Genomic DNA, 20,390 nt, shown 5'->3' with positions numbered 1-20,390 from the left:
AAGTATTATACTGAAATGTGCAAAGACCTGGAGTTAGAAAGCCAATAGGGAAGAACATGCTCAGCATTTCTCAAGCTGAAATAACTGAAGAAAAAATTTAAACCTCGAGTTGCAATAGTGAAGAATTCTATGGATAAAATATTGAATGACCCAGGAAGCATCAAAAGAAGATCAAAGGAATACACAGTCACTGTACCAAAAAGAAATGGCCAACGTTCAACCGTTTCAAAAGGTAGCATAGAACCAAGAATCAAGAACAAATGGTATTAGAGGAAGAAGTCCAAGCTGCACTGAAGACATTGGCAAAAAACAAGGCTTTAAGAATTGATGGAATACCAATTGAGATGTTTCATCAAATGGATGGATGCGGCACTGGATGTGCTCACGCCTCTATACCAAGAAATTTGGAAGACAGCTACCTAGCCAACCAACTGGAAGAGATCCATATTTGTGCCCATTCCAAAGAAAGGTGATCCAACGGAATGTGGAAATTATCAAACAATATCATTAATATCACATGCAAGTAAAAGTTCACTGAAGACAATTCAAAAACGGTTGCAGCAGTACGTCAAAAGAGAACTGCCAGAAATTCAAGCAAGATTCAGAAAAGGACGTGGAATAAGGGATATCATTGCTGATGTCAGATAGACCTTGTCTGAAAGCAGAGAATATCAGAAAGCTGTTTACTGTGTTTTATTGACTGCAAAAGGCATTCAACTGTGTGGATCATAACAAATTATGGATAACACTGTGAAGAAATGAAATTCTAGAACACTTAATTGTGCTCATGAAGAACCTGTACTTAGACCAAGAGGCAGTTGTTTGAACAGAACAAGGGAATACTGCATGGTTTAAAGTCAGAGAAGATGTGTGTGGCAGGGTTGTATCTGTTCATCATACTTATTCAGTCTGTATGTTGAGCAAATAATCTGAGAAGCCGGAAAATACAAAGAAGAAAGTGGCATTAGGAAGACTCATTAATAACCTGTGATATGCAGATGACACAACCTTGCTTGCTGAAAGTGAAGAGGACCTGAAGCACTTACAGATGAAGATCAAGGACCATAGTCTTCAGTATGGATTACACCTCAACATAAAGAAAACAAAAATCCTCACACCTGAACCAATAAGCAACATCATGATAAACACAGAAAAAAATTGAAGTTGTCGAGGATTTCATTTTACTTAGATCCACAGTCAATGCCCATGGAAGCATTGACTTTTGCTAATCTCATTTTAAACAGCTCATACATTAATTTTGATGCTTTTTTCATAATAAATGCTATAATTATAAATGAACAAATGAAAAGATGTCATAAAATAAAAGCAGTCAAGAAATCAGGTGACATATTGCATTGGGCAGATCTGCAAAAGACCTCTTTATAGTGTTGAAAAGCAAAGATGTCACTTTGAGGACTAAAGTGTGCATGGTCCAAGTCATGAGGTATTTTCAGTCACATCATATGCATGCAAAAGCTAGACTATGAATAAGGAAGACCAAAGAACTGATGTCTTTGAATTACAGCGTTAGCAAAGAATATTGAATATATCATGGACTGCCAGAAGAATGAACAAGTCTGTCTTGGAATAAGTACAGCCAGAATGCTCCTTGGAAGCAAGGATGGTGAGATTTCATCTCATATACTTTGGACATGTTATCAGGAGGGCCCAGTCCCTGGAGAAGGACACATGGTTGGTAGGGTGAAAGGTCAGTGAAAAAGAGGAAGACACTTGATGAGTGCCTGCAACAATGGGCCCAAACACAGCAAACACCATAACATTAGCAATTGAATGCAAAAGTGGCATATACCATTTTAGCAGAATGAGATGAACTGGACTGTAAAATTTTTAGTAGATATAGGGTACTAAGATTTTTGATATATTATCACATTTTCTGCAAAAAAAAATTCCACATATTCTACAACAAAGAAAATGAGTCAGTGAAGTTAATTTTTTCAACAATCAATGTAAAATTCTGTTGATCTCCCACAATGAAAAATTAACTTTAGCTAATCTCATTTTAAATGGCTCATACTTTAATTGTGATGCTTTTTTCATAATAAATGATATAATTATAAATGAAAAGATGTCATAAAATAAAATTTAATGATCAGAAGACAAATATTACAAATTAGTATATTTTATTTTTAGATAGATATTTTATCTCTAACATGTTATTAAAAACATTTCTTTTGGTTCTTTGCTCTTACAAATTCTTCAGTTATTTCATCATAATTAAATAGCTGCTGAACAATACCTACTTCTATACATAGTGAGGATAATGAATAGAGTCTTTCTTGAATTGTAGTTGTACACTGATGGTTTTTGCATCTCTTTAGGGAAGAAAACGAATGTTCTGTTGTATAGTTTGTGATCATTTAAGTTAGGAATATGCATAAAGCAACTCCAGACTTGGGAAATAGGCATTATATTTTATCTTCTATTATGGAGTCACATATGCCTACATGAGTAAAAATTGTCTTTCCTGAATCTGTAAACTTAGTTCTCATGTAAGAATGAAACTCACATTTCTCCATAAAGGTTTGTATTTACGTCATCAGGATAAGCCTGCACTAATTTCTTGGATGTCTTCATGCATTCTTCATCAGGTATGTCCACATTGTTTAAGAAGGTAAATCTATCTGAAAAAACTTCATACACTCATCTTTCTTTTTGTGCAAGATTCAAGTGTGTCAATGATGGTATAATAGTACATGGTTATGTGAAATTGATCTCTGGCACACAATACTTCAGGAGCATGTCAGCATTTATTTGTTTCTTTCTAATGCTTCTGTGATGGTGAACTACTTGATAACCTGTATTTGGCAGTATTTGTTTTGTTGTGTTTTCGAAATATTCTTTTAAATCATGTAACTACCCTGTTAATGACTGGTAGAGATCAGTGCATGTCTTTAAATTTACTTCTGAATCTTGGAGAGCTTGACTTCTCTGATGAAAATGCTGCAGTTATTATTCCACATAATATGCATAAATACACACGCTAGTGTTTACATTTTGTTGGTGATGTTTTCAGTTCTCTTTTGGTATCTCCTTTTTGAGTCTGGTCTTCAGCAATATTTTCTAAGGCATCTAGAATCCGAGTGTATGATTCCAGGATTGCACCCATTGCTACAACAAGTGCTTCCCAACACATATTAGAAAGACATTTTAATACATGATCATTGTCTAAATATGTTTTAAGAACTGCCCATCTGTGAGCAGAGGTGGCAAAAAATGTGTAGAGTAACTGAACAGTAGAAAAAAAAAATCAACTGCTTCTGGACAACAATCTACTGCACTTCATCCCACAAGATTAAGTGAATGTGCAGCACATCAAATGCAGATGGTATATTCATGACATTATAAAATTTTGGTTGCATGCCTTTATAATACCCTGACATATTGGCAGCATTGTCATAGGGCTGGCCTCTGCACTTAGAAAAATCAGTTTTTTCAAATGTCACATAAATAGTGAATTCTTTAATTTATAGTTTCTTCACTGGTATTACTTTTTAAGCTAGTAAATGTGATAAGTTGCTTGAGAGGTTTTCCATCTGTTGGAGATATGTATCCTAAAACAATACCTAAGTGACCTGCATGAGAAAGGTCAGGAGTGGAATATATAGACAAACTGAAATATCCAGCTATACTTATTTCAATGAAAATAGTTGATCAAGTTTTATCATTTATCATTAATTCTTCACATGTTGTTTTAGCCATATACAATGGGTTGCCCTTTCCTGTGTTGCCATATTTTGAGATGTGACCTGCTAAAAATGGATCAAACTGAGTAACAAGTTCAAGTAAACCCCCAAAATTTCCATTTTGTGGAGACCCAAAAACTTCAGTACTTTCTCGAAAAGATAGTCCACATTCAGCAATTGTTATAATGACAGCAACAATGCATTGCAAAATGGCTTTCCAGTACCGACGTTCATTCATTAATTTGGGTTTCAAGTTCATGAGTTAAGCCAAAACCATGTCTTCGGTTTAAATAGGACAACATACAATCTCTGCAAATTGAACTTTTTTCATGTTTATCAATCATATTTGAGTTGCGCCAATCACTAAATCCATCCATAGCAAATCAGTAATTAAATGATTTAGGACTGAACAGTTAGCAAACAAAACAATACACAGAGCTGACTGATGGAGAATACAGTAGCCACTCCCTCTTATAATTTTCACCATTAGCTTTGCACCCTAGAAATATATTCTGGCTACAGAACCTTGTTTGTTTATCACCCAGGCATTTTTTATATGAATTTTCAAATGGTTCACTGTGATGTTGACAATCTCTTGGCCTTCTTTTGATACATTAATTCACATTATTAGAAGAAAAATTGTTCCACAAAGCAGGGTCTATATTTCTGTTATTGATGGGGTATGCAGATGTGACAGTTCCAGGTTCCAAAATAGTTTTGCTTTCTACACCATTATTAATTTTTTTTTACTACAGCAAATAATAGACACAGAATTTGGAAAAAATTGTTATATTCTTATTGTTATTAGTACTTCCAGCATTAGTGGTACTAGTACGATGAATGGCACCTGTTAAACTCAGGGGTTCAGTGGAAGAAGTCTCTTCTGATTCATTACATTTTTTTTTTTTTTTTTTTGCTCAGGTCTGTGTCTTTTTTTTTTTTTTTTTATAATAACTTTTATTAAGCTTCAAGTGAACGTTTACAAATCCAATCAGTCTGTCACATATAAGTTTACATACATCTCACTCCCTACTCCCACTTATTCTCCCCGTCTTGAGTCAGCCCTTTCAGTCTCTCCTTTCTTGACAATTTTGCCGGCTTCCCTCTCTCTCTATCCTCCCATCCCCCCTCCAGGCAAGAGTTGCCAACACAATCTCAAGTGTCCACCTGATATAATTAGCTCACTCTTCATCAGCATCTCTCTCCCACCCGCTGACCAGTCCCTTTCATTTCTGATGAGTTGTCTTCGGGGATGGTTCCTGTCCTGTGTCAACTGAAGGTCTGGGGAGCATGGCCGCCGGGATTCCTCCAGTCTCAGTCAGACCATTAAGTTTGGTCTTCTTATGAGAATTTGGGGTCTGCATCCCACTGATCTCCTGCTCCCTCAGGGGTCCTCTGCTGAGCTCCCTGTCAGGGCAGTCATCGATTGTGGCCGGGCACCAACTAGTTCTTCTGGTCTCAGGATGATGCAGGTCTCTGGTTCATGTGGCCCTTTCTGTCTCTTGGGCTCTTAGTTGTCATGTGGGCTTGGTGTTCTTCATTTTCCTTTGCTCCAGGTGGGTTGAGACCAATTGCTGCATCTTAGATGGCTGCTTGTTAGCATTTAAGACCCCAGACGCCACATTTCAAAGTGGGATGCAGAATGATTTCATATCATTACATTTTCAAAAGGAAGTTGATTTTGGAATCGTGTTTAAAAACCAAAACAAAGCCATTGCCACTGAGTCGATTCTGACTCGTAGAATAGTCTTTAAAAAAATCACAAATCCTTTTCTCTTTATCTTATTTGAACTTGCATTTTTGCACCCCACTTGTTTGTTGCCATTTCATTTTACCTGGATATAAAATTATGTCACTTCTTAAATTTAGTTCTACTGTAGCTAATAATTTAAATAACTGAAAATTAAATTCGTAAAATTTATAAAATAAAATTTACATTCAAATTTGGACAGTAACACAAAAATTTTTATTTAAAAAGTTAGTAAGTAAAAGAAATTGATTTGGAACATGTAGTTTTTTATTCTTCAGGTCTGAAATAGTCAAAAGAAACAGTACTTACAAGAGTCACAAGTAATTTCACTCATTTGTCATATGATATTTGTCAGTGGGCCCTTTGCAGATCTCGAGTGTTTTTCGTCTTGAAATAATACTTAAAAACTTGCACACTCACTTTCTGTCCTTTGATGCTGCATCTTCACAGTTTATTAGACTACTGCAGATATCTGATGGGGGCAAAAGCAATTGCAAAGAGCGTGATACAAATACAAGAGTGTTCTCGATTTGAAGATGCACATTGCATAGGACAGGACCAGGCACCTCAAGAGTCACAGGATTACATTGTTACTGTGCATTCTTGTGTGGCCGATGAGAGAGAACTGAATGTGAGGTTATACCCGATTGGTCCTAAGTGAAAAGGAAAATGTAATTTTTATCACACACAAAATGTGTAAAATGTATATTTTATTTGTGGAATACTTCAACTCCCATGTTTGGAGATATGTACATAATTGATATAACAATAGCACCACTTCTCGATGAGCTAGTTTGTTTAGCAAGTCATAACAGTATGAATCAATTTCTTAAAAGAAAATCAGTCTGAAGGGAAACGGAAAATCAAATATATATAATTTTTATTATCTAAATATTCATTTATTTCCTCAAGGAATTGTTCAAGTTCCTTATGCAGAGATATGTAAATATCCTGATAAAATATTAATATAATGTTCTGATAAACACCCTTTGTTGCTTTCTTGGAAGACAAATTTAGAAACACACTCATTGTTGCAAAACAGAAACATATTTTGCACAATAAATATTGAATTTTGCATCTTCTTAATGTGCCTAATACCTCATTTATTAGCATAATTTTAACATCAAGCATTGTGTCCCTTGCAAGAGACAATAAAAACCAAAACTCACTTGATACATGAATTAAAACTTTTCATGTTAAATGTTAATTTTGCCAGTATTTTTAGATGTTTGCTATGTTAGTATTATATTAAATTATTTCCCATGTTAGATTGCATACAAATGTATGTCAAACATATTTTAAGGTTAAAGTTATAAATATTATTGTTTTTAAAACTTAGGACATAATTCTGCGTGTCAATGCTACACGGTTAAAAAGTAACTTAATTGAGTTCATTGCAATGATTGACTTATTCAAGTTCCCTCGCTTTTGTGCATCATCTGGGACTGGAGTTCCCACTGGTTATTTACCAGGACACGCGCAAGAGCATAACCTTGTGTTTGTATCATGGCACAAAAGAGCATTGCCGGCCCTTCTGGCTGGAGTTGCTGGGTCACCAGATGTGTGTACAAGACGATTTTCTCGAAAATGGATCAGAGACCTGTTATCTATTACTATGATCTGTCCATGCCCAGTAACTGTTCATGTTGGATTCCATTGCATGTTGGGTGAATGTAGCAAGAGTTAGACTTGACAGCACACCTCCATCTCTTGTTTATTAGAAAGAAATAGTATACTCCCAAGAGACCCACCGAGATAAGGAGTTTCAGTTACATGGGAAGGGGCTGTAGGAGACACATGTCAACAAAATGTTGAAGTGGTAGGGGCCTCACAGCTTAAACAACCTTGTGCGTGGGCACCCTTGTGATCCTGCATGAATTTTATTTCTTGCTGGCACTTTCTCACTCACTGGAGCTGGTATCAGTTTCATTTAGTGCCCTGCCAGTTCCCTTCCAATGCAGCACTCGTTTTTCCTTGTGTCCTGTAAGCTTGACATCTATGGGTCTTTGCTTTGGATAACTGATGCTTCTGTTTTATTGATATACTAAGCATGTGCTTACCTTGCTTATTTAGTAATCCATCCCTGACTGACAGATATGTTGTGGCTACGCCTGGAAGGTGGGAGGTCTACCACTGAACCACCACTGCCCTCTCATGGCATCCATTGCTGTCGAGTTGATTCCAACTCACAGTGACCCTATAGACAGAGTAGAACTGCCCCATAGGGTCTCCAAGGAGTGGCTGCTGGATTCGAACTGCCGACCTTATGGTTAGCGGTCTGAACTCTTAACCAGTGCACCACCAGAGATTCATACTAGGCCCTTTGTAATCTGGTCCCTGATCATCTCTCCAGATACCTATCTTAACTTCCAAAACCTCCAACATAAACCACTACTCATGGTGTGTTTTATAGCAGTACACGTACTGGGATTATCACTTGTCTTTCACATTAAATTGTAAGTATTTTGAGGGGATGGATTAGTATATTTACTAGCTACCCCTGTCAAAAACACTTAGTGCCTAGTAAGTCTTCTACACATGCGGGGAAGGAAGTAGTCACTGTCAAGGTTGCTGGTGGGTGCTAACGTTCAGCTGAGCTGCACATCCTTGGAGCAAGCCCATGTAGAAAACCTTCAGATTAGTCGTCCCACTACATGTCTCATTTCTTGTTCATTCAAGGCTGGGTGGTACCTAGAGGCTATATCCCCAGGTGACTATTTCCAAGACTGATGACGGCCCACATTTTACTGACTTGCTCTCACAGTTGTGCTCATTTGTTTTTAAATGGATATGAGTGAGAAGCTTTGAATCTCCGCCAAAGTGGGAAATGGAAAAGGAAGAACATATTAGCCAGATTAAAAGATTTCTTCTGCTTTGATTTTCTCTGGCAGGTTTATTAATAAACTTTAAGTGCTCACGGACAATTTTAAAATCAAATGAATCTTTCACATCATGGTACCCACTGCCATTGAGTCGATTCCAGCTCATAGTGACCTTACAGGACAGAGTAGAACTGCCCCACGGGTTATCTTTACGGAAGCAGACTTCCACATTTTTCTCCCTCAGAGCTGCTGGTAGGTTTGAAATGCCAACATTTCAGTTACCAGCCAAGTGCTTAACCACTGCGCCACCAGGGCTCCTTCACATCATGGTAGATACTTCTTAAATACAATTTGCCAACATCAGCCATAATATTGGGCTGACAAGTCACAAACCTTAGATCTTCACACAAAATGCAGATTGTCACACATCATTTGAATCAAGTGTGATGGTTAAGATTATGTGTCAATTTAGCTGGGCAGTGATTCTCAGTGTTTTGGCAGTTGTATAATGTTGTGATCACGTCCGTGTTGAGATTTGACACACGATCACCCCCATGATGGGATCTGCTGTGGGTGGGGCGGGGCCTCTGCTGGCCTTCATCTCTCTCAATCCTCCACTGCCTAGCACTTCCTGCTTGCCTTGCCAGGGCTTTTGCTTGTTCTAGATCCTGCAGCTGGCTCCTGTTTGTCTGACCGCCAGTTCTTGGGACTTGAGCTGGCGGCTTGCCTGCTGTTTTGCCTGCCAATCTTGAGATTCATTGATCTTTACAGCCTGCAGCTGCCCTGCTCTCTGGCTTGCCCATCTTGGGTTTGCCAACCCCTGAGGCTACATGAATCAGCAGAAGTCTGTAACAGCCCTATTTTCCAGCCTGCTGATCTTGGGTTCACCAGCTCGTGTGGCTACGTTAGTCAGGAGAATCTCTTTCCTATCCCACAGACTTGAGACATTACAGACTCTAAAAATTGTGTGAGCCATTTCCTTGATATAAATCTCTCTCTCTGTGTATATATATATATGTATATACATATACATGTATATACACATATATATACACACACACTTAACTGATTTTGCTTCTCTAGAAAACCCAGTCTAAGTCATCGAGCCACTTGTACCTGTCCAGACAGAGCTCTATATTACCAACTCACCCAACTGCTGTCAAAATTTCTCTCCCAGGTTCCTCTCCTTTGTGCCCTGCTTTGTACTTCTCAGGAGACTTTTCGTTCAAGTGACATAAAGCCTAATCAAATGTTGAAAGCAAACCAAAAAAAAAAAAAAAACCCATTGCTGTTGGGTCGACTCTGACTCATAGTGACCCTATAAGACAGAGTAGAACTGCCCCATAGAGTTTCCAAGGAACACCTGGTGAATTCAAACTGCTGACCTTTTGGTTAGCAGCCATAGCACTTAACCATTATGCCACCAGGGTTTCCTACCAAAGCTGGAATTTATTGGCTTCCTTAACCTACAAGGTTTAGGCCTATGTCTGACTTCAGGTGCATCTTGACCAGAGACTTAAGCAATGCTGCAGGAACCCAGTTTCTTCCTCTCAGCTCTGCTTGTCCCATGCTGGTTCCATTCTGAGTTAGGTTTTCCCATCATGATCATAAGGTGGCTACCACCACAGCAGATGTTATATCCTCTCTGCTTCAAATCCAGTGAAAGGAGAAAACTTCTCTTTCCCAAGAATGACACAAAAGTCCTGAGCCTGCCTGTTGCTGGGGTCAAGTGCCCTTAGCTGAATCAGCCACACCAGTGTACAGGATAATTCGCTTAGAGTCACCAGGGCTCAATCTGAGTGTGGGGTTAGCTTCACCAAACCCCAAGGGCTTAGCTGAGGAGGAAGTGGTTCCCTGAGAGAAATGCTGAGTAATATTTTATCAGGAGAAGAGTAAAGAGGCACTGGGCAGCAAAAACAGCAGGTATGACTATGTTACTTTCACTTTTCAAGGCAACAGCTTGTGAGCATCTGGCTATGCAGAATCCTTCCCTCTCAAATTAACTAACGCATGCATTTTCATAAATTATGACTTATTAGAGCTGGAAGTTTTTTTAGCACCTCTCCACATCACATTTTAAGACTTAGCTTTGAGTAATTCTGGGCAAATTCCTTTTTTTTTTTAAACTACATCTATCTAAAGAATTTATACCCAAAACTGAACCCAATACTCTTGAAATAGGCTGGCCAGTGTAGAATCAATTGGATCTTTCTCCACAGGTACTGTAGTAAACCCCTTTAGTACACCCAAATTTTAACTCAAGTATAAGATTCATTCATTTATTTATTTTATTTCAAATATAGGATTTTAAATGCATGCCCATTACATTTTACAGTTAGATTCAGTCCACTGGTCTTTTAGAACATGATGACTCCAGAATGCACTGTACATGGCTTTCTGGAGACCAGACAAGGCATTTAAAAGCTGGAGTACTTAAGAACCATTGGTCTCTTCCTGCTGAGGTGACACTGGAGGCAATGTGCTTTTAGATAGCACAGCTACAAGATGGAGGATGGTCACCCAGCCCATAGAAACGAACTTTTATTGTGGTAAGCCCTTAATTTTCAGGGTTTATCTGTTACCACAGGGAGCCCTGGTAGCACAATGGTTAAGCACTTGGCTGCTAACAGAGAGGTTGGCAGTTCTAACCCAGCAGCCGCTCTGCGGGAGAAAGATGTGGCAGTCTGCTGCCATAAAGATTACAGCTTTGGAAGCCCTATGGGGCAGTTCTACTCCATCCTACAGGGTCACTCTTAGTCAGAATCGACTCAACGGCAAGGGATTCAATGAGGATTACCACAGCATCACCCAGGCTCTCCTAATACATCATTCAAGGCCCTGTCCAGACTTCACTCTGGCTCCTTTGTCAACCATTGTGCTCCTCTGGTTTTTTATAAAAACCTCTTATAATGCTTAATAAATGCCTGTTATCTTTTTCCCACTAGCCAAGATTCAGAAGCATTATCTTGTCTGACTTTGTGACGACAGGACCTCAGAGTGCTTAAGAGTGTGCCGAATGAACGCACATTCAATAATTTCCCGAGGTTAGAGCCAGGGGTTATCTTCAAATTCTTTCCTATCTGAAGATACTTGGGGTGTAATTCCCTTGATCTCACCAGAGGCATTACCTCTCCAAGTTCTCTCTCTGCTATTCTTTAAATAAACAATCACATCCTTTTCACAATATGTATATAAATTTTTGAATGAGAAATTAACTTGAGCTGTAAACTTTCAGCTAAAGCACCCAAAAAAATCATCCCCTTTTAAATATGTCTACAATCTTCGGAAACTCCATTACATGTAGCTGTGTTATTTATATAGTGGCTGGTAATCAGAATAGAAAGATCGAGGGTGATGACATTCTTAGTCATAAATTAAGAGAGAAACATGACAACATTTCCACCATGAGAGAAAAGGTCAGCTGTCATTCAGAGGCCCTAACTGCAAGGCTGTTTGCATTCTGATCGTCCATACATCCCGGGGCTGTCATTGCCACTGGTGCAGAAAGGCTCAGCCCGGAGTCTACTTAGGAGAAAGAAGGAATTCTTATTTCCCTAAATGTTTATCATCTGTAGGGCAGTGATTCTCAACTGGGGGTACAAGGGGTACATATTAGAATCTCAGACTGGGGAGGAAGTATACTTGAAAAAACACAAAATACTTCCATTGAAAAGACTCATTGTCCTGATACAAAATACGAGATTCAAGCTTGACATTCTTGTCTGACAGGCAAGTGGAGAATATGGAGTGAGAAAGCATTCACACACAAGCTGTACAATCAAGGTGGTGCTTGGACATATTTGTTAGCCAAGGATGTTATTTGTATTGCATGTTTGGTGCTATTTGTGTTACAATTCCTACTGCAAACATAGTGTTTTCTGTTTTAAGGTGAGGGTAGATTTTTTTTTTTTTTAAATCAAGTTGCTATGATGTAGCAAATGGAATCCCTGGATGATGCAAATGGTTAATGTGTTCAGTGGCTAGTTAATGGAAAGATTGGAAGTTCGAGTCTACCCGGAGACACCTTCGAAGAAAAGCCTTGTGATCTACTTCCAAAAAAATCATCCATTGAAAACCCTACGGAACATAGGTCCAGTCTGGTGCACATGGGGTCACTTTGAGTCAGAACTGACTGAACAGCAACTGCTTATGATGTGGCAAAAAAACTGGGGTGGGGAGAGGACTTTGATGACTGTGGGAAGATGAAGAAGAGACAATTTTGTTGGAAGTTTGGCTGTAAAGGGGAAGATGGGAAATAGAGGTTTAGGCAAAGGAACATTTTGGATGTTGTGTTGTTTAAGATGGTAGAGGCCTGAGCATTTAAAAAGGTGGATAAGAAAATCCAGTAGAACAGAAGAGATGGGAAAAGCAGGAGAAAGAACAACGGATAGAGAATGGATAGGGATCTCTGAGGAGGTAGGAGGGGATGAGAACCTGAGCACAGGAGGGAAAGAGAAGAAAAGGACAAAGAATGGGCGTGCTGCAGCTTTTAGAATCCCCAGCAGGAAGCTAAAAGACTGTAGGTCATCAGGGCAACTAGGGAGCAGGTAGAAAACAACTACAAGTACCTGGGTGGTGAAAACTGTTAAGCGCTCAACTACTAGTCAGTGGTTCAAACCCACCTAGAGGCACCTCGAAAGATGGGCCTGGTGATCTGCTTCTCCAAGGTCACAGCCTTGGAAACTCTATGGAGCAGTTCTACTCTGCGCACACGGAATCACCATGAGTCAGAGTTTACTCAACGACAACTGGATTTGTCCCTCTCTCTGAATACCTAAATGCCAACACTAAATTTGTACAATCTTCTGTTCTATATTGCAGTGTGTTGGTGGCCAAATAAATATTCTAAATTTAGCAACTTTCGACCTACTTTGAGAAGAGGCTAACTTTTTCAAAATTGCAAACTTGCAGTTTTTTTTTTTTTTTAAATATATAGTTGAAGCTGTGAAGACATTGAATCTGAAATATAAAGGCTCAAATACTAATTTTGTTCAAGCATTCCTAACAAAAATCAATTTTTTTTAAATGCTTTTCATTTTCTCATCATGATCATGCTCCAAAGGACAAGGATTTTGATATTAGTTTCCAAGAAAAACAAATCCTAACTTCACCTGGTCCAGCTGCAGAATAAATCCAGCTAACTTCTTCTTGTGTCAGGGGTAGACCCAAAAGTTCCTTGGGAAAACCGCTAGGGAAAACTCTTCCTCCCTGATATTCAGTCTTTGCCAGAAAAACGTTCAAGAAATGTTTAAGTGACCCAACTTCGAGTCAATTACATAAGAAAACCTTTAGAAAATTACACTGGGGAATTTAAAGGTAAATAACTACCACAAAGAGAGCTGACTTTGAATGCCGTTAAATAATTCCCAGCCATGTGTTTGCTAGGCTGATTCTTCTGCACCTCTGGCTACACAAACCGAGCAATGGCAGACTTGACTTTGAAAATTCTGTGCCTTCCACACTACGTAAAGATGCAAGGCTGTGGCAAGCCAGTATACTCAGTGCTCACACTGCTACCACACTAACCCCTTGCTGTCGAGTCGACTGACTCATAGCAGCCCTACAGGACAGAGGACTGCCCCACAGAGTTTTCAAGGAGTGCCTGGTGGATTCAAACTGCCAACCTTTTGCGACAATAGTATGGTTAAAAAATACTATTTTTTAAAGATCAAAATACATTTGTTCTCCAAAAATTGCCATTGCTTTATTATCTTCTTCAGCCACGATGGTAGTTTTCAGAATATGTAACCACCCCAGTCCCGAGTACGGACCTTCACCATCATAAACCTAGCAGCACTTGGCAGGACAGAACTGCAGCATCTCTAAGTACAATAGAGAGAGAGGACTTTTAAAGTCAAGAAGACCTGGCTTCTAGTTTAGCTCTGCAATTAACTGGCCACATGGCCTTGGCTAAGTCACCCCCAGCTCTGTGCCACTTATCTTCGAAAAGTAGAAATTGAGCTATGTGATCTCTATGGTCCATTTATGCTCAAAATTGTATGACTCTATGCCTTTTAATGCCGGGTATAAGCCCTCTGCTGTATAAATAAGCATTTCATCATCAATCAAGTTTATAAAAGTCTCATTTGACCACAGGGTTATTTTATCTTTTCTTGATAAAAATGCCTCTTATGCCAAAAAAGAAAATAAGTAAATAAATCATCTATTTATGGAGACAATAGATTTTTACAGATGAACCAGCAAAGATCAGTATTGATAGTTGTGGTTACCTGATTTTCCTTCCTACTAAAAATAAATTCCAACTTCCAAGAGATCCTTGAGTAAAAGATTAAGATAATTATGTCTGCTTATACTTCTGCAACCCGACAACTCTTTAAACAAACCAGAAATAAGCGATTTGTCTAGTTTTTTTAGCTATATACAATCAGTTGGCAACTATGTTACCCTTTAGGTAAAAAGAGCACAAAATTGGTTTGGATGCCAAGATCACACCTCATGTTTCAAAGCACGTTATATTAGCAGTCCTACTGGGAAGCCAACTATGGGACAAAGTTTTCCAACTCCAGGGAGTATGCGCTGTGTGGTGTGTATGTGTGTGAAGGGGAGGGAGCACAAGCGAGCACAAGTAAGAGAGCACCTCATGTGCTGTAGAAGCCCACATTACAGAAAAACTAGAAAAGCACTTTGCTCATGAAAACAAGAGCTGTTCCTTAACTAAGAGAAGTGGTTAGTATTTTTAGGGGTCGTGTTTTAAGTTCCTCTGATTATACACTTGCTATATTGTCTCTAACTAGGACAAATTTAGATGGATGGCTATGAAAAAAAAAAAAAGAAAATATGACATCATTAGAATTACAGGTAAGACAAGGGAAAACCCAAAGCACAGACAAGAACACAGAAAAATTTTAAGAGAGTACAGATGTCATGACATTTATTAAAAGGCATGCTACAATGCTATAGTTGTTAGGAAAAGAGATCAGAGATATCAAGTAATAGTCAGCAAATATACAAACTGAAAGAAAATGGAATATATTGTAGTGTACAGAAGCTTGAATTAACCATGCACTACGCATTTAGAAAATATGTTTTTAATATTCATCTTCTCTTTGCATTTATAACATAATTCATATCAACAATCGCAGAATCCTTTTCTTCCAATGTCACAAACTGTGTTACAAATGAAAACTGGTACTGTTGCTTATCAAAATATACAAGACAATTGATGTTTTATATAAAACCACTTTATATGTTAACTTGTTCCCAAAAACCTTTTTTTTTGTTTGTTTTTGTTTTTTTGGCCTGCTTAAAAAAAAATGTTGTTACAAATATTTACAGCATTTTCTTCTGTTAGATGAACACTCTCACAAACTGAAAAAGGGAATTTTATGAACAGATCACATAAAACACAAGACAATGTCAGAGGCTCCTGGCTGTGCTATTTTTTTTCTTGAATACAGTACTGAAAATGCCCATCAAACCCTTGTCATCCTAATCCATTCTGTTCACATTTAAACTCCCATTTTCTTTAAGTAGTCTATTCACCAATAGGAAATAGAAAGTAAAGGCCGCTTTGCATTGGGTCTTCTTTCAGAAAGGAGCTTGGAAAAAAATGCTTAACAGAGAGGAGTTAAAACCAGAACAGTCTTTGGTCAGAGCAATGAGGTGACATTTTGATGCAAAATTCTGCTTGGTCAGCAATCTTTAACATTAGTACTTTCTGGATGTGTGACGGATTTTTAAAAGATCTGGGTAACTATGCTAAAGAAAAAAAAGGCCAGAATATGATTTTTTTTAAATGACACCAAAAAAATAGCTATTAAATATGTCATTAGAACTACTACATAGATCCAAGGGCTGAAAATAACACAACGACAAAAAAAAAAATCTGTTTACAGTGCTGACTTAAGCTTACCATAAGCAGCTATCGATTATGACTATTATCACCAAGGTCACTGGCCCAGACAAATATCCCTGTTCTCTGGAACATATGCCTCAGGTTACAAAAACTAAGATGAATACCACAAAGATTTAGATCAGCTCTGTTCTTGGATACCTGCACAACATTATATGATGAATATTATGTGATAAAGGCAAAAGTGTAACTGAGATGTCAATTATACAGTTACAATTCTTTGCTTGTATGAATAGCTTGTGGGACAACATTCTTTTAAAACAATATAGTACATACTTCCTGAAAACCAGAATACTGATACTACCTTAGTCTGAAATAGGAACAAAAAGTCAATTAAGACTACCGAAGAAGGCACATAAACTTTGGTCCTGTTTTGTTTTTCTCTCTCTATAAAACCCCCAAATTAATATTTTACTAATTTTCTGTTTTTTAAAACCATTCACAACAACTAGTTGTTACAATTTGCTCTGAAAAAAAAAAAAAAAAGACTGCAAATAGTCTTGTATATAACAACATAGCTCTTTTAAAACACAGCTGAGTTATATTTTCTTTAAAGGAAAAACTCTGTGCAATCTAAATTGTATTTCTTTTAGCACAACAGTAGAATATTTTCAGTCTGGCAGTTTTATTCTATTTAACAGCAGAGTAAAGGCCAACAAAAATGCTTTTACGTATAGTCGTGCTGTTTCTTCTTGATTTGAAAACTCGCAGTACACGTTAGGTCTTCTGAGATGGGCTGGTAATTTGGGAAACTGATCAGTTCCTAAGTGACTCATTGGAGGAAAAAAAAAAAAGCAAAAAACTTCTGAGCTTGTCATCTTTTGTCCAAAAAATACTTAGTGGGAACATAAGAGAAACTGTGTGACAAAACACTTAATGTATAAACACTGCTGCCTAATGACATGGAGGCTTTGAAAAGTCTGTGTAAAACTCAAAGAGAGGCACTCGTGAGAGCTACTTTTCACCAGCTGAAGCAAAATCTACACTCAATTTGATCACCACCCTAGGTAGCCAAAGTAGGCCTTGCTCCCATAAAGAATTAGGCAGGCAGCAACTGTCTCTAGAAACTGTGCGATCTGCAGCTCTAAACAGCAAAAATCTGAAACGTCATTCCGAGCAACTAATTACAGTCTTTAGTCTTAAACAATTCATGGCATTCTCTAAGAGTTATTGGGTAATCTCTCTGGTAAGTTATCAATTAAGATGCTGGCTCGTTCTTCTATTTGTACTTTATAAAAAGCACACTGTACTGCTATACAAGTTATTTAAATCTCAAAGTAAAACTTTTTGGCATAAATTGCTACTGTTAAATGTGTACTGCTCTTTTTTTAAAGTCTTGAATATATATACTTTGTGTAAAAGACACCTCCAAAAGTGATAAGACAATACTCCTTAAAGTAAATAAACCTAAAAATAGGGTACTATGACAGGTCAACAGCGAAAAACCATTGCGTAGAAGACAGAATAAATGCACGCCAAAACAGAAATACACACATCTAGTTTTCCCGCCACCCTGATTTTTAAAATTTTTACAGAAACCATGCCCACACAAAGACTGTAGACCTCTATAATTCAAACAGCAAATAGCCAAATATGGACAATGTCCATGTGCTACAGCTAATTTTAGACACATACTGACAGTTCCAAACACTTTATTTTTAAACAAAAATATCCCACTTTTTCAAATCTTAATTTGATTAATTTTCTGTCAATAAATTAAAATGTATGCAATGTGGATGTATATGTACAATATTCGAACTGTGTATGTATGTATATACATTTATCTATACACATACACAAATCCCTGAAAAGGATTCAAATGTTCTCTCTGACTTAAAGGCCATTCCCTGCTTCAAAGTTACATTCAACACCATTATGATCGCCTTCCTGCTATCAGTAACTTTTGCTACACTTACACTGAATGTTATAAGAATCAGTACTTAATAAATTACACAGTAATTCTTAACCCAAAGCAAGTCAAACAGTCCAATTTAAAATGCCACTGAAAATTATAATAGTGTGGGGAAAAAAAAAACTGAAGCAAATTTTGGGAGATTTCTCAAGCTTTTTTTTCCTCCCCTTACTCAGTATTAGATAAAATTATATTTTGTAAGTGGAAAACAAAAAAAACTCAACTAGATAAATCATTGTACTTACCTATTCAGCCAGTATTAAACTGACCCATTTGAAAGGTTTCAGTTTAGTGTGCCCCCCTCCTATTCTACCAACAAACTGTTGCTCAGTGTTTCGTCAATTGTTTTCAACAACTTAATATCTCTCACAGTCTTCTTATTTTTCTAATATTTCTCATGTAAGAACCTCCCTGTGTTCAAATTAATTGCTGGAATGTAACAAAGAGATTGAGATATTCTTGTAAAAGTTGAGATGAGCCACTCTGAGAATCTTAAAAGTGTAAAGGGGGTGGACAAAAACGATCCTTTTGACAAATTCTGTTTTTAAAATATCTGATCAAGCTTTGAAGGAATAATTAACAAAAGCAAAGTTTCTTATTAAAAGGAAACAGTCTTACATTACACAATCACTGAAGCAACATTAAAATGTATTCTTACATTCAACTAGAGAAGGGGGGGAGATAACCCACTTTCTCATAATCTAAATATGTGGGTACTCAGAAATTAAGTTACATTAACAAAGAACAACAAGTTCTCACTTGAGTACTGAGATAAAACAAGTAATCCTGAGACAAATTCTGATGGGTGATAAAGATGAGACAGGATTCATAAACTTACATTGACAGCCCAAATTGGAATGCTGTAACTGGCAATGACTGCTACCAGGTACAATGTGAAGAGGCCTACAGGTGTGCACTGAGTTATTCGGATAACCATTCACCCTCCCCCACCCAATGCCTGCACCAAAGCACCAAAAAATTTGAATAAAAACTACTACTTATTGAAAACCATTTAAAATTGCAATGAAAAAAAATCTTTTAAAATCCTTACTAAAACAGGGAAAGAAAACAACAAAATGAAATGCTCAAAAGCCCACAATACAGCTTTCAAGATATTTAGATAAAACTCTAACCTATTGTATCATAAGCACATAATAAGGCACATAATAAGAAATTAAGTAAATACACAGTAATTCTGATTAAGTACTAGAGATTACAGTGGTACAAAAAACCCTTGAGATTTTTTTTTTCTAAAAGAAGACCTTACCAAAAATAACTTTTAAAAAATCTGTCAAACCATATGATAGACCTGAATATTTTCCTTAAGACTGTAAACTTTTTTCTGAAAACAATTGTAAAAAAGTAGTTTATATGTAGGATTATTTTTCCTTTTAAGTTTTCCAAGATCATATTATATTACTTGACAAATAAGTGCCATTTTGAAATTTAAAACATGATTTTTCCCAATAAAATTACTAATTATTCTGACACCGTAATAGATCCTGGTTAGTTCTGCTTAATTTCCCTGGGGACAGTGGAGATACTTCGTTTCTCCAAATAACCTTAAAAAGTTAAAGATATGCATTATTCAAAGGAGTGTCATCCAGAGAAAAAAGAAACCAATGAAAGAAAACATGTACATTTATAAATTTGCTTCTAATACAAGTCAAATTGTTTACGTATAATAATAACAACTATCAAGATATGGCAAATAATTTATAAATGAACATTTCCTACAGGGGCCAAATTTCTGAATCATAAAGTTAAAAACTTGGTTGTAAGTAATTTAAACTACGTACATTGGGTAATTTAAAAAGTCCGTATGTTTAAACTTCTCAAAGTACAAAAGTGTTTAGAAATGCTGTGTAAGGCGAATCTGGACTCAAAGGAAATCTGTCCTCTTGAAATTCAATTTAATATAGGGAATTAAAATTACTGAAAAATATTTTTTCCTGAAGGTTATTTTCAAAGAAACTATGGTTTAAAGGAAAAGCAAACTCTGATCACATACTAACAGGGGAAAAAAAAAACATCCCTTGATTTTTTTAAATATACTTGGACATCATACTCAGCAAGAGTTTTTAGTTATTTTTATGAAAGAGGCAGAATTGGTCTTGAGCTGTTTCAGTCTATGTCTGAAGATTTTACTGATTTTATGGTCCAGTCTTAGGAGAAAAATTCACAGAAAAGTTAGATTGTGGATTTTGAAAAGGAAACTCTGAGGTGGTGATTTTCTCCAAGGTCATGGTTATGAAGCTCAATGAGGGCCTGGATTGCTTCTTCCACAGATCCCAATTGAATGAGTGCCATTTTGCGATCTTTCCTAAAA

At 37.1% G+C, this 20,390-nt stretch overlaps 1 protein-coding gene across 6 annotated transcripts in view; it reads right to left on the bottom strand.

The window, feature by feature from the left end:
* Positions 1–15,307: 15,307 nt before the first annotated feature.
* Positions 15,308–20,390, bottom strand: part of PTBP3 (polypyrimidine tract binding protein 3) — a 107,918-nt gene continuing 102,835 nt past the window's right edge. For all 6 annotated transcript variants that reach the window (XM_010587740.3, XM_010587736.3, XM_023545051.2 and 3 more), the window contains one exon: positions 15,308–20,384. In XM_010587740.3, coding sequence (XP_010586042.1) covers positions 20,252–20,384 — 133 coding nt within the window. In that variant the 3' untranslated portion in view covers positions 15,308–20,251. The remainder of the gene's footprint in view (positions 20,385–20,390) is intronic.

This window comes from Loxodonta africana, chromosome 9 (assembly GCF_030014295.1).
Source record: "Loxodonta africana isolate mLoxAfr1 chromosome 9, mLoxAfr1.hap2, whole genome shotgun sequence".
Classification (NCBI taxonomy): Eukaryota; Metazoa; Chordata; class Mammalia; order Proboscidea; family Elephantidae; genus Loxodonta; species Loxodonta africana.
Note: the sequence above shows the minus strand (reverse complement) of the source record. Positions and strands in the feature narration are given on the sequence as shown.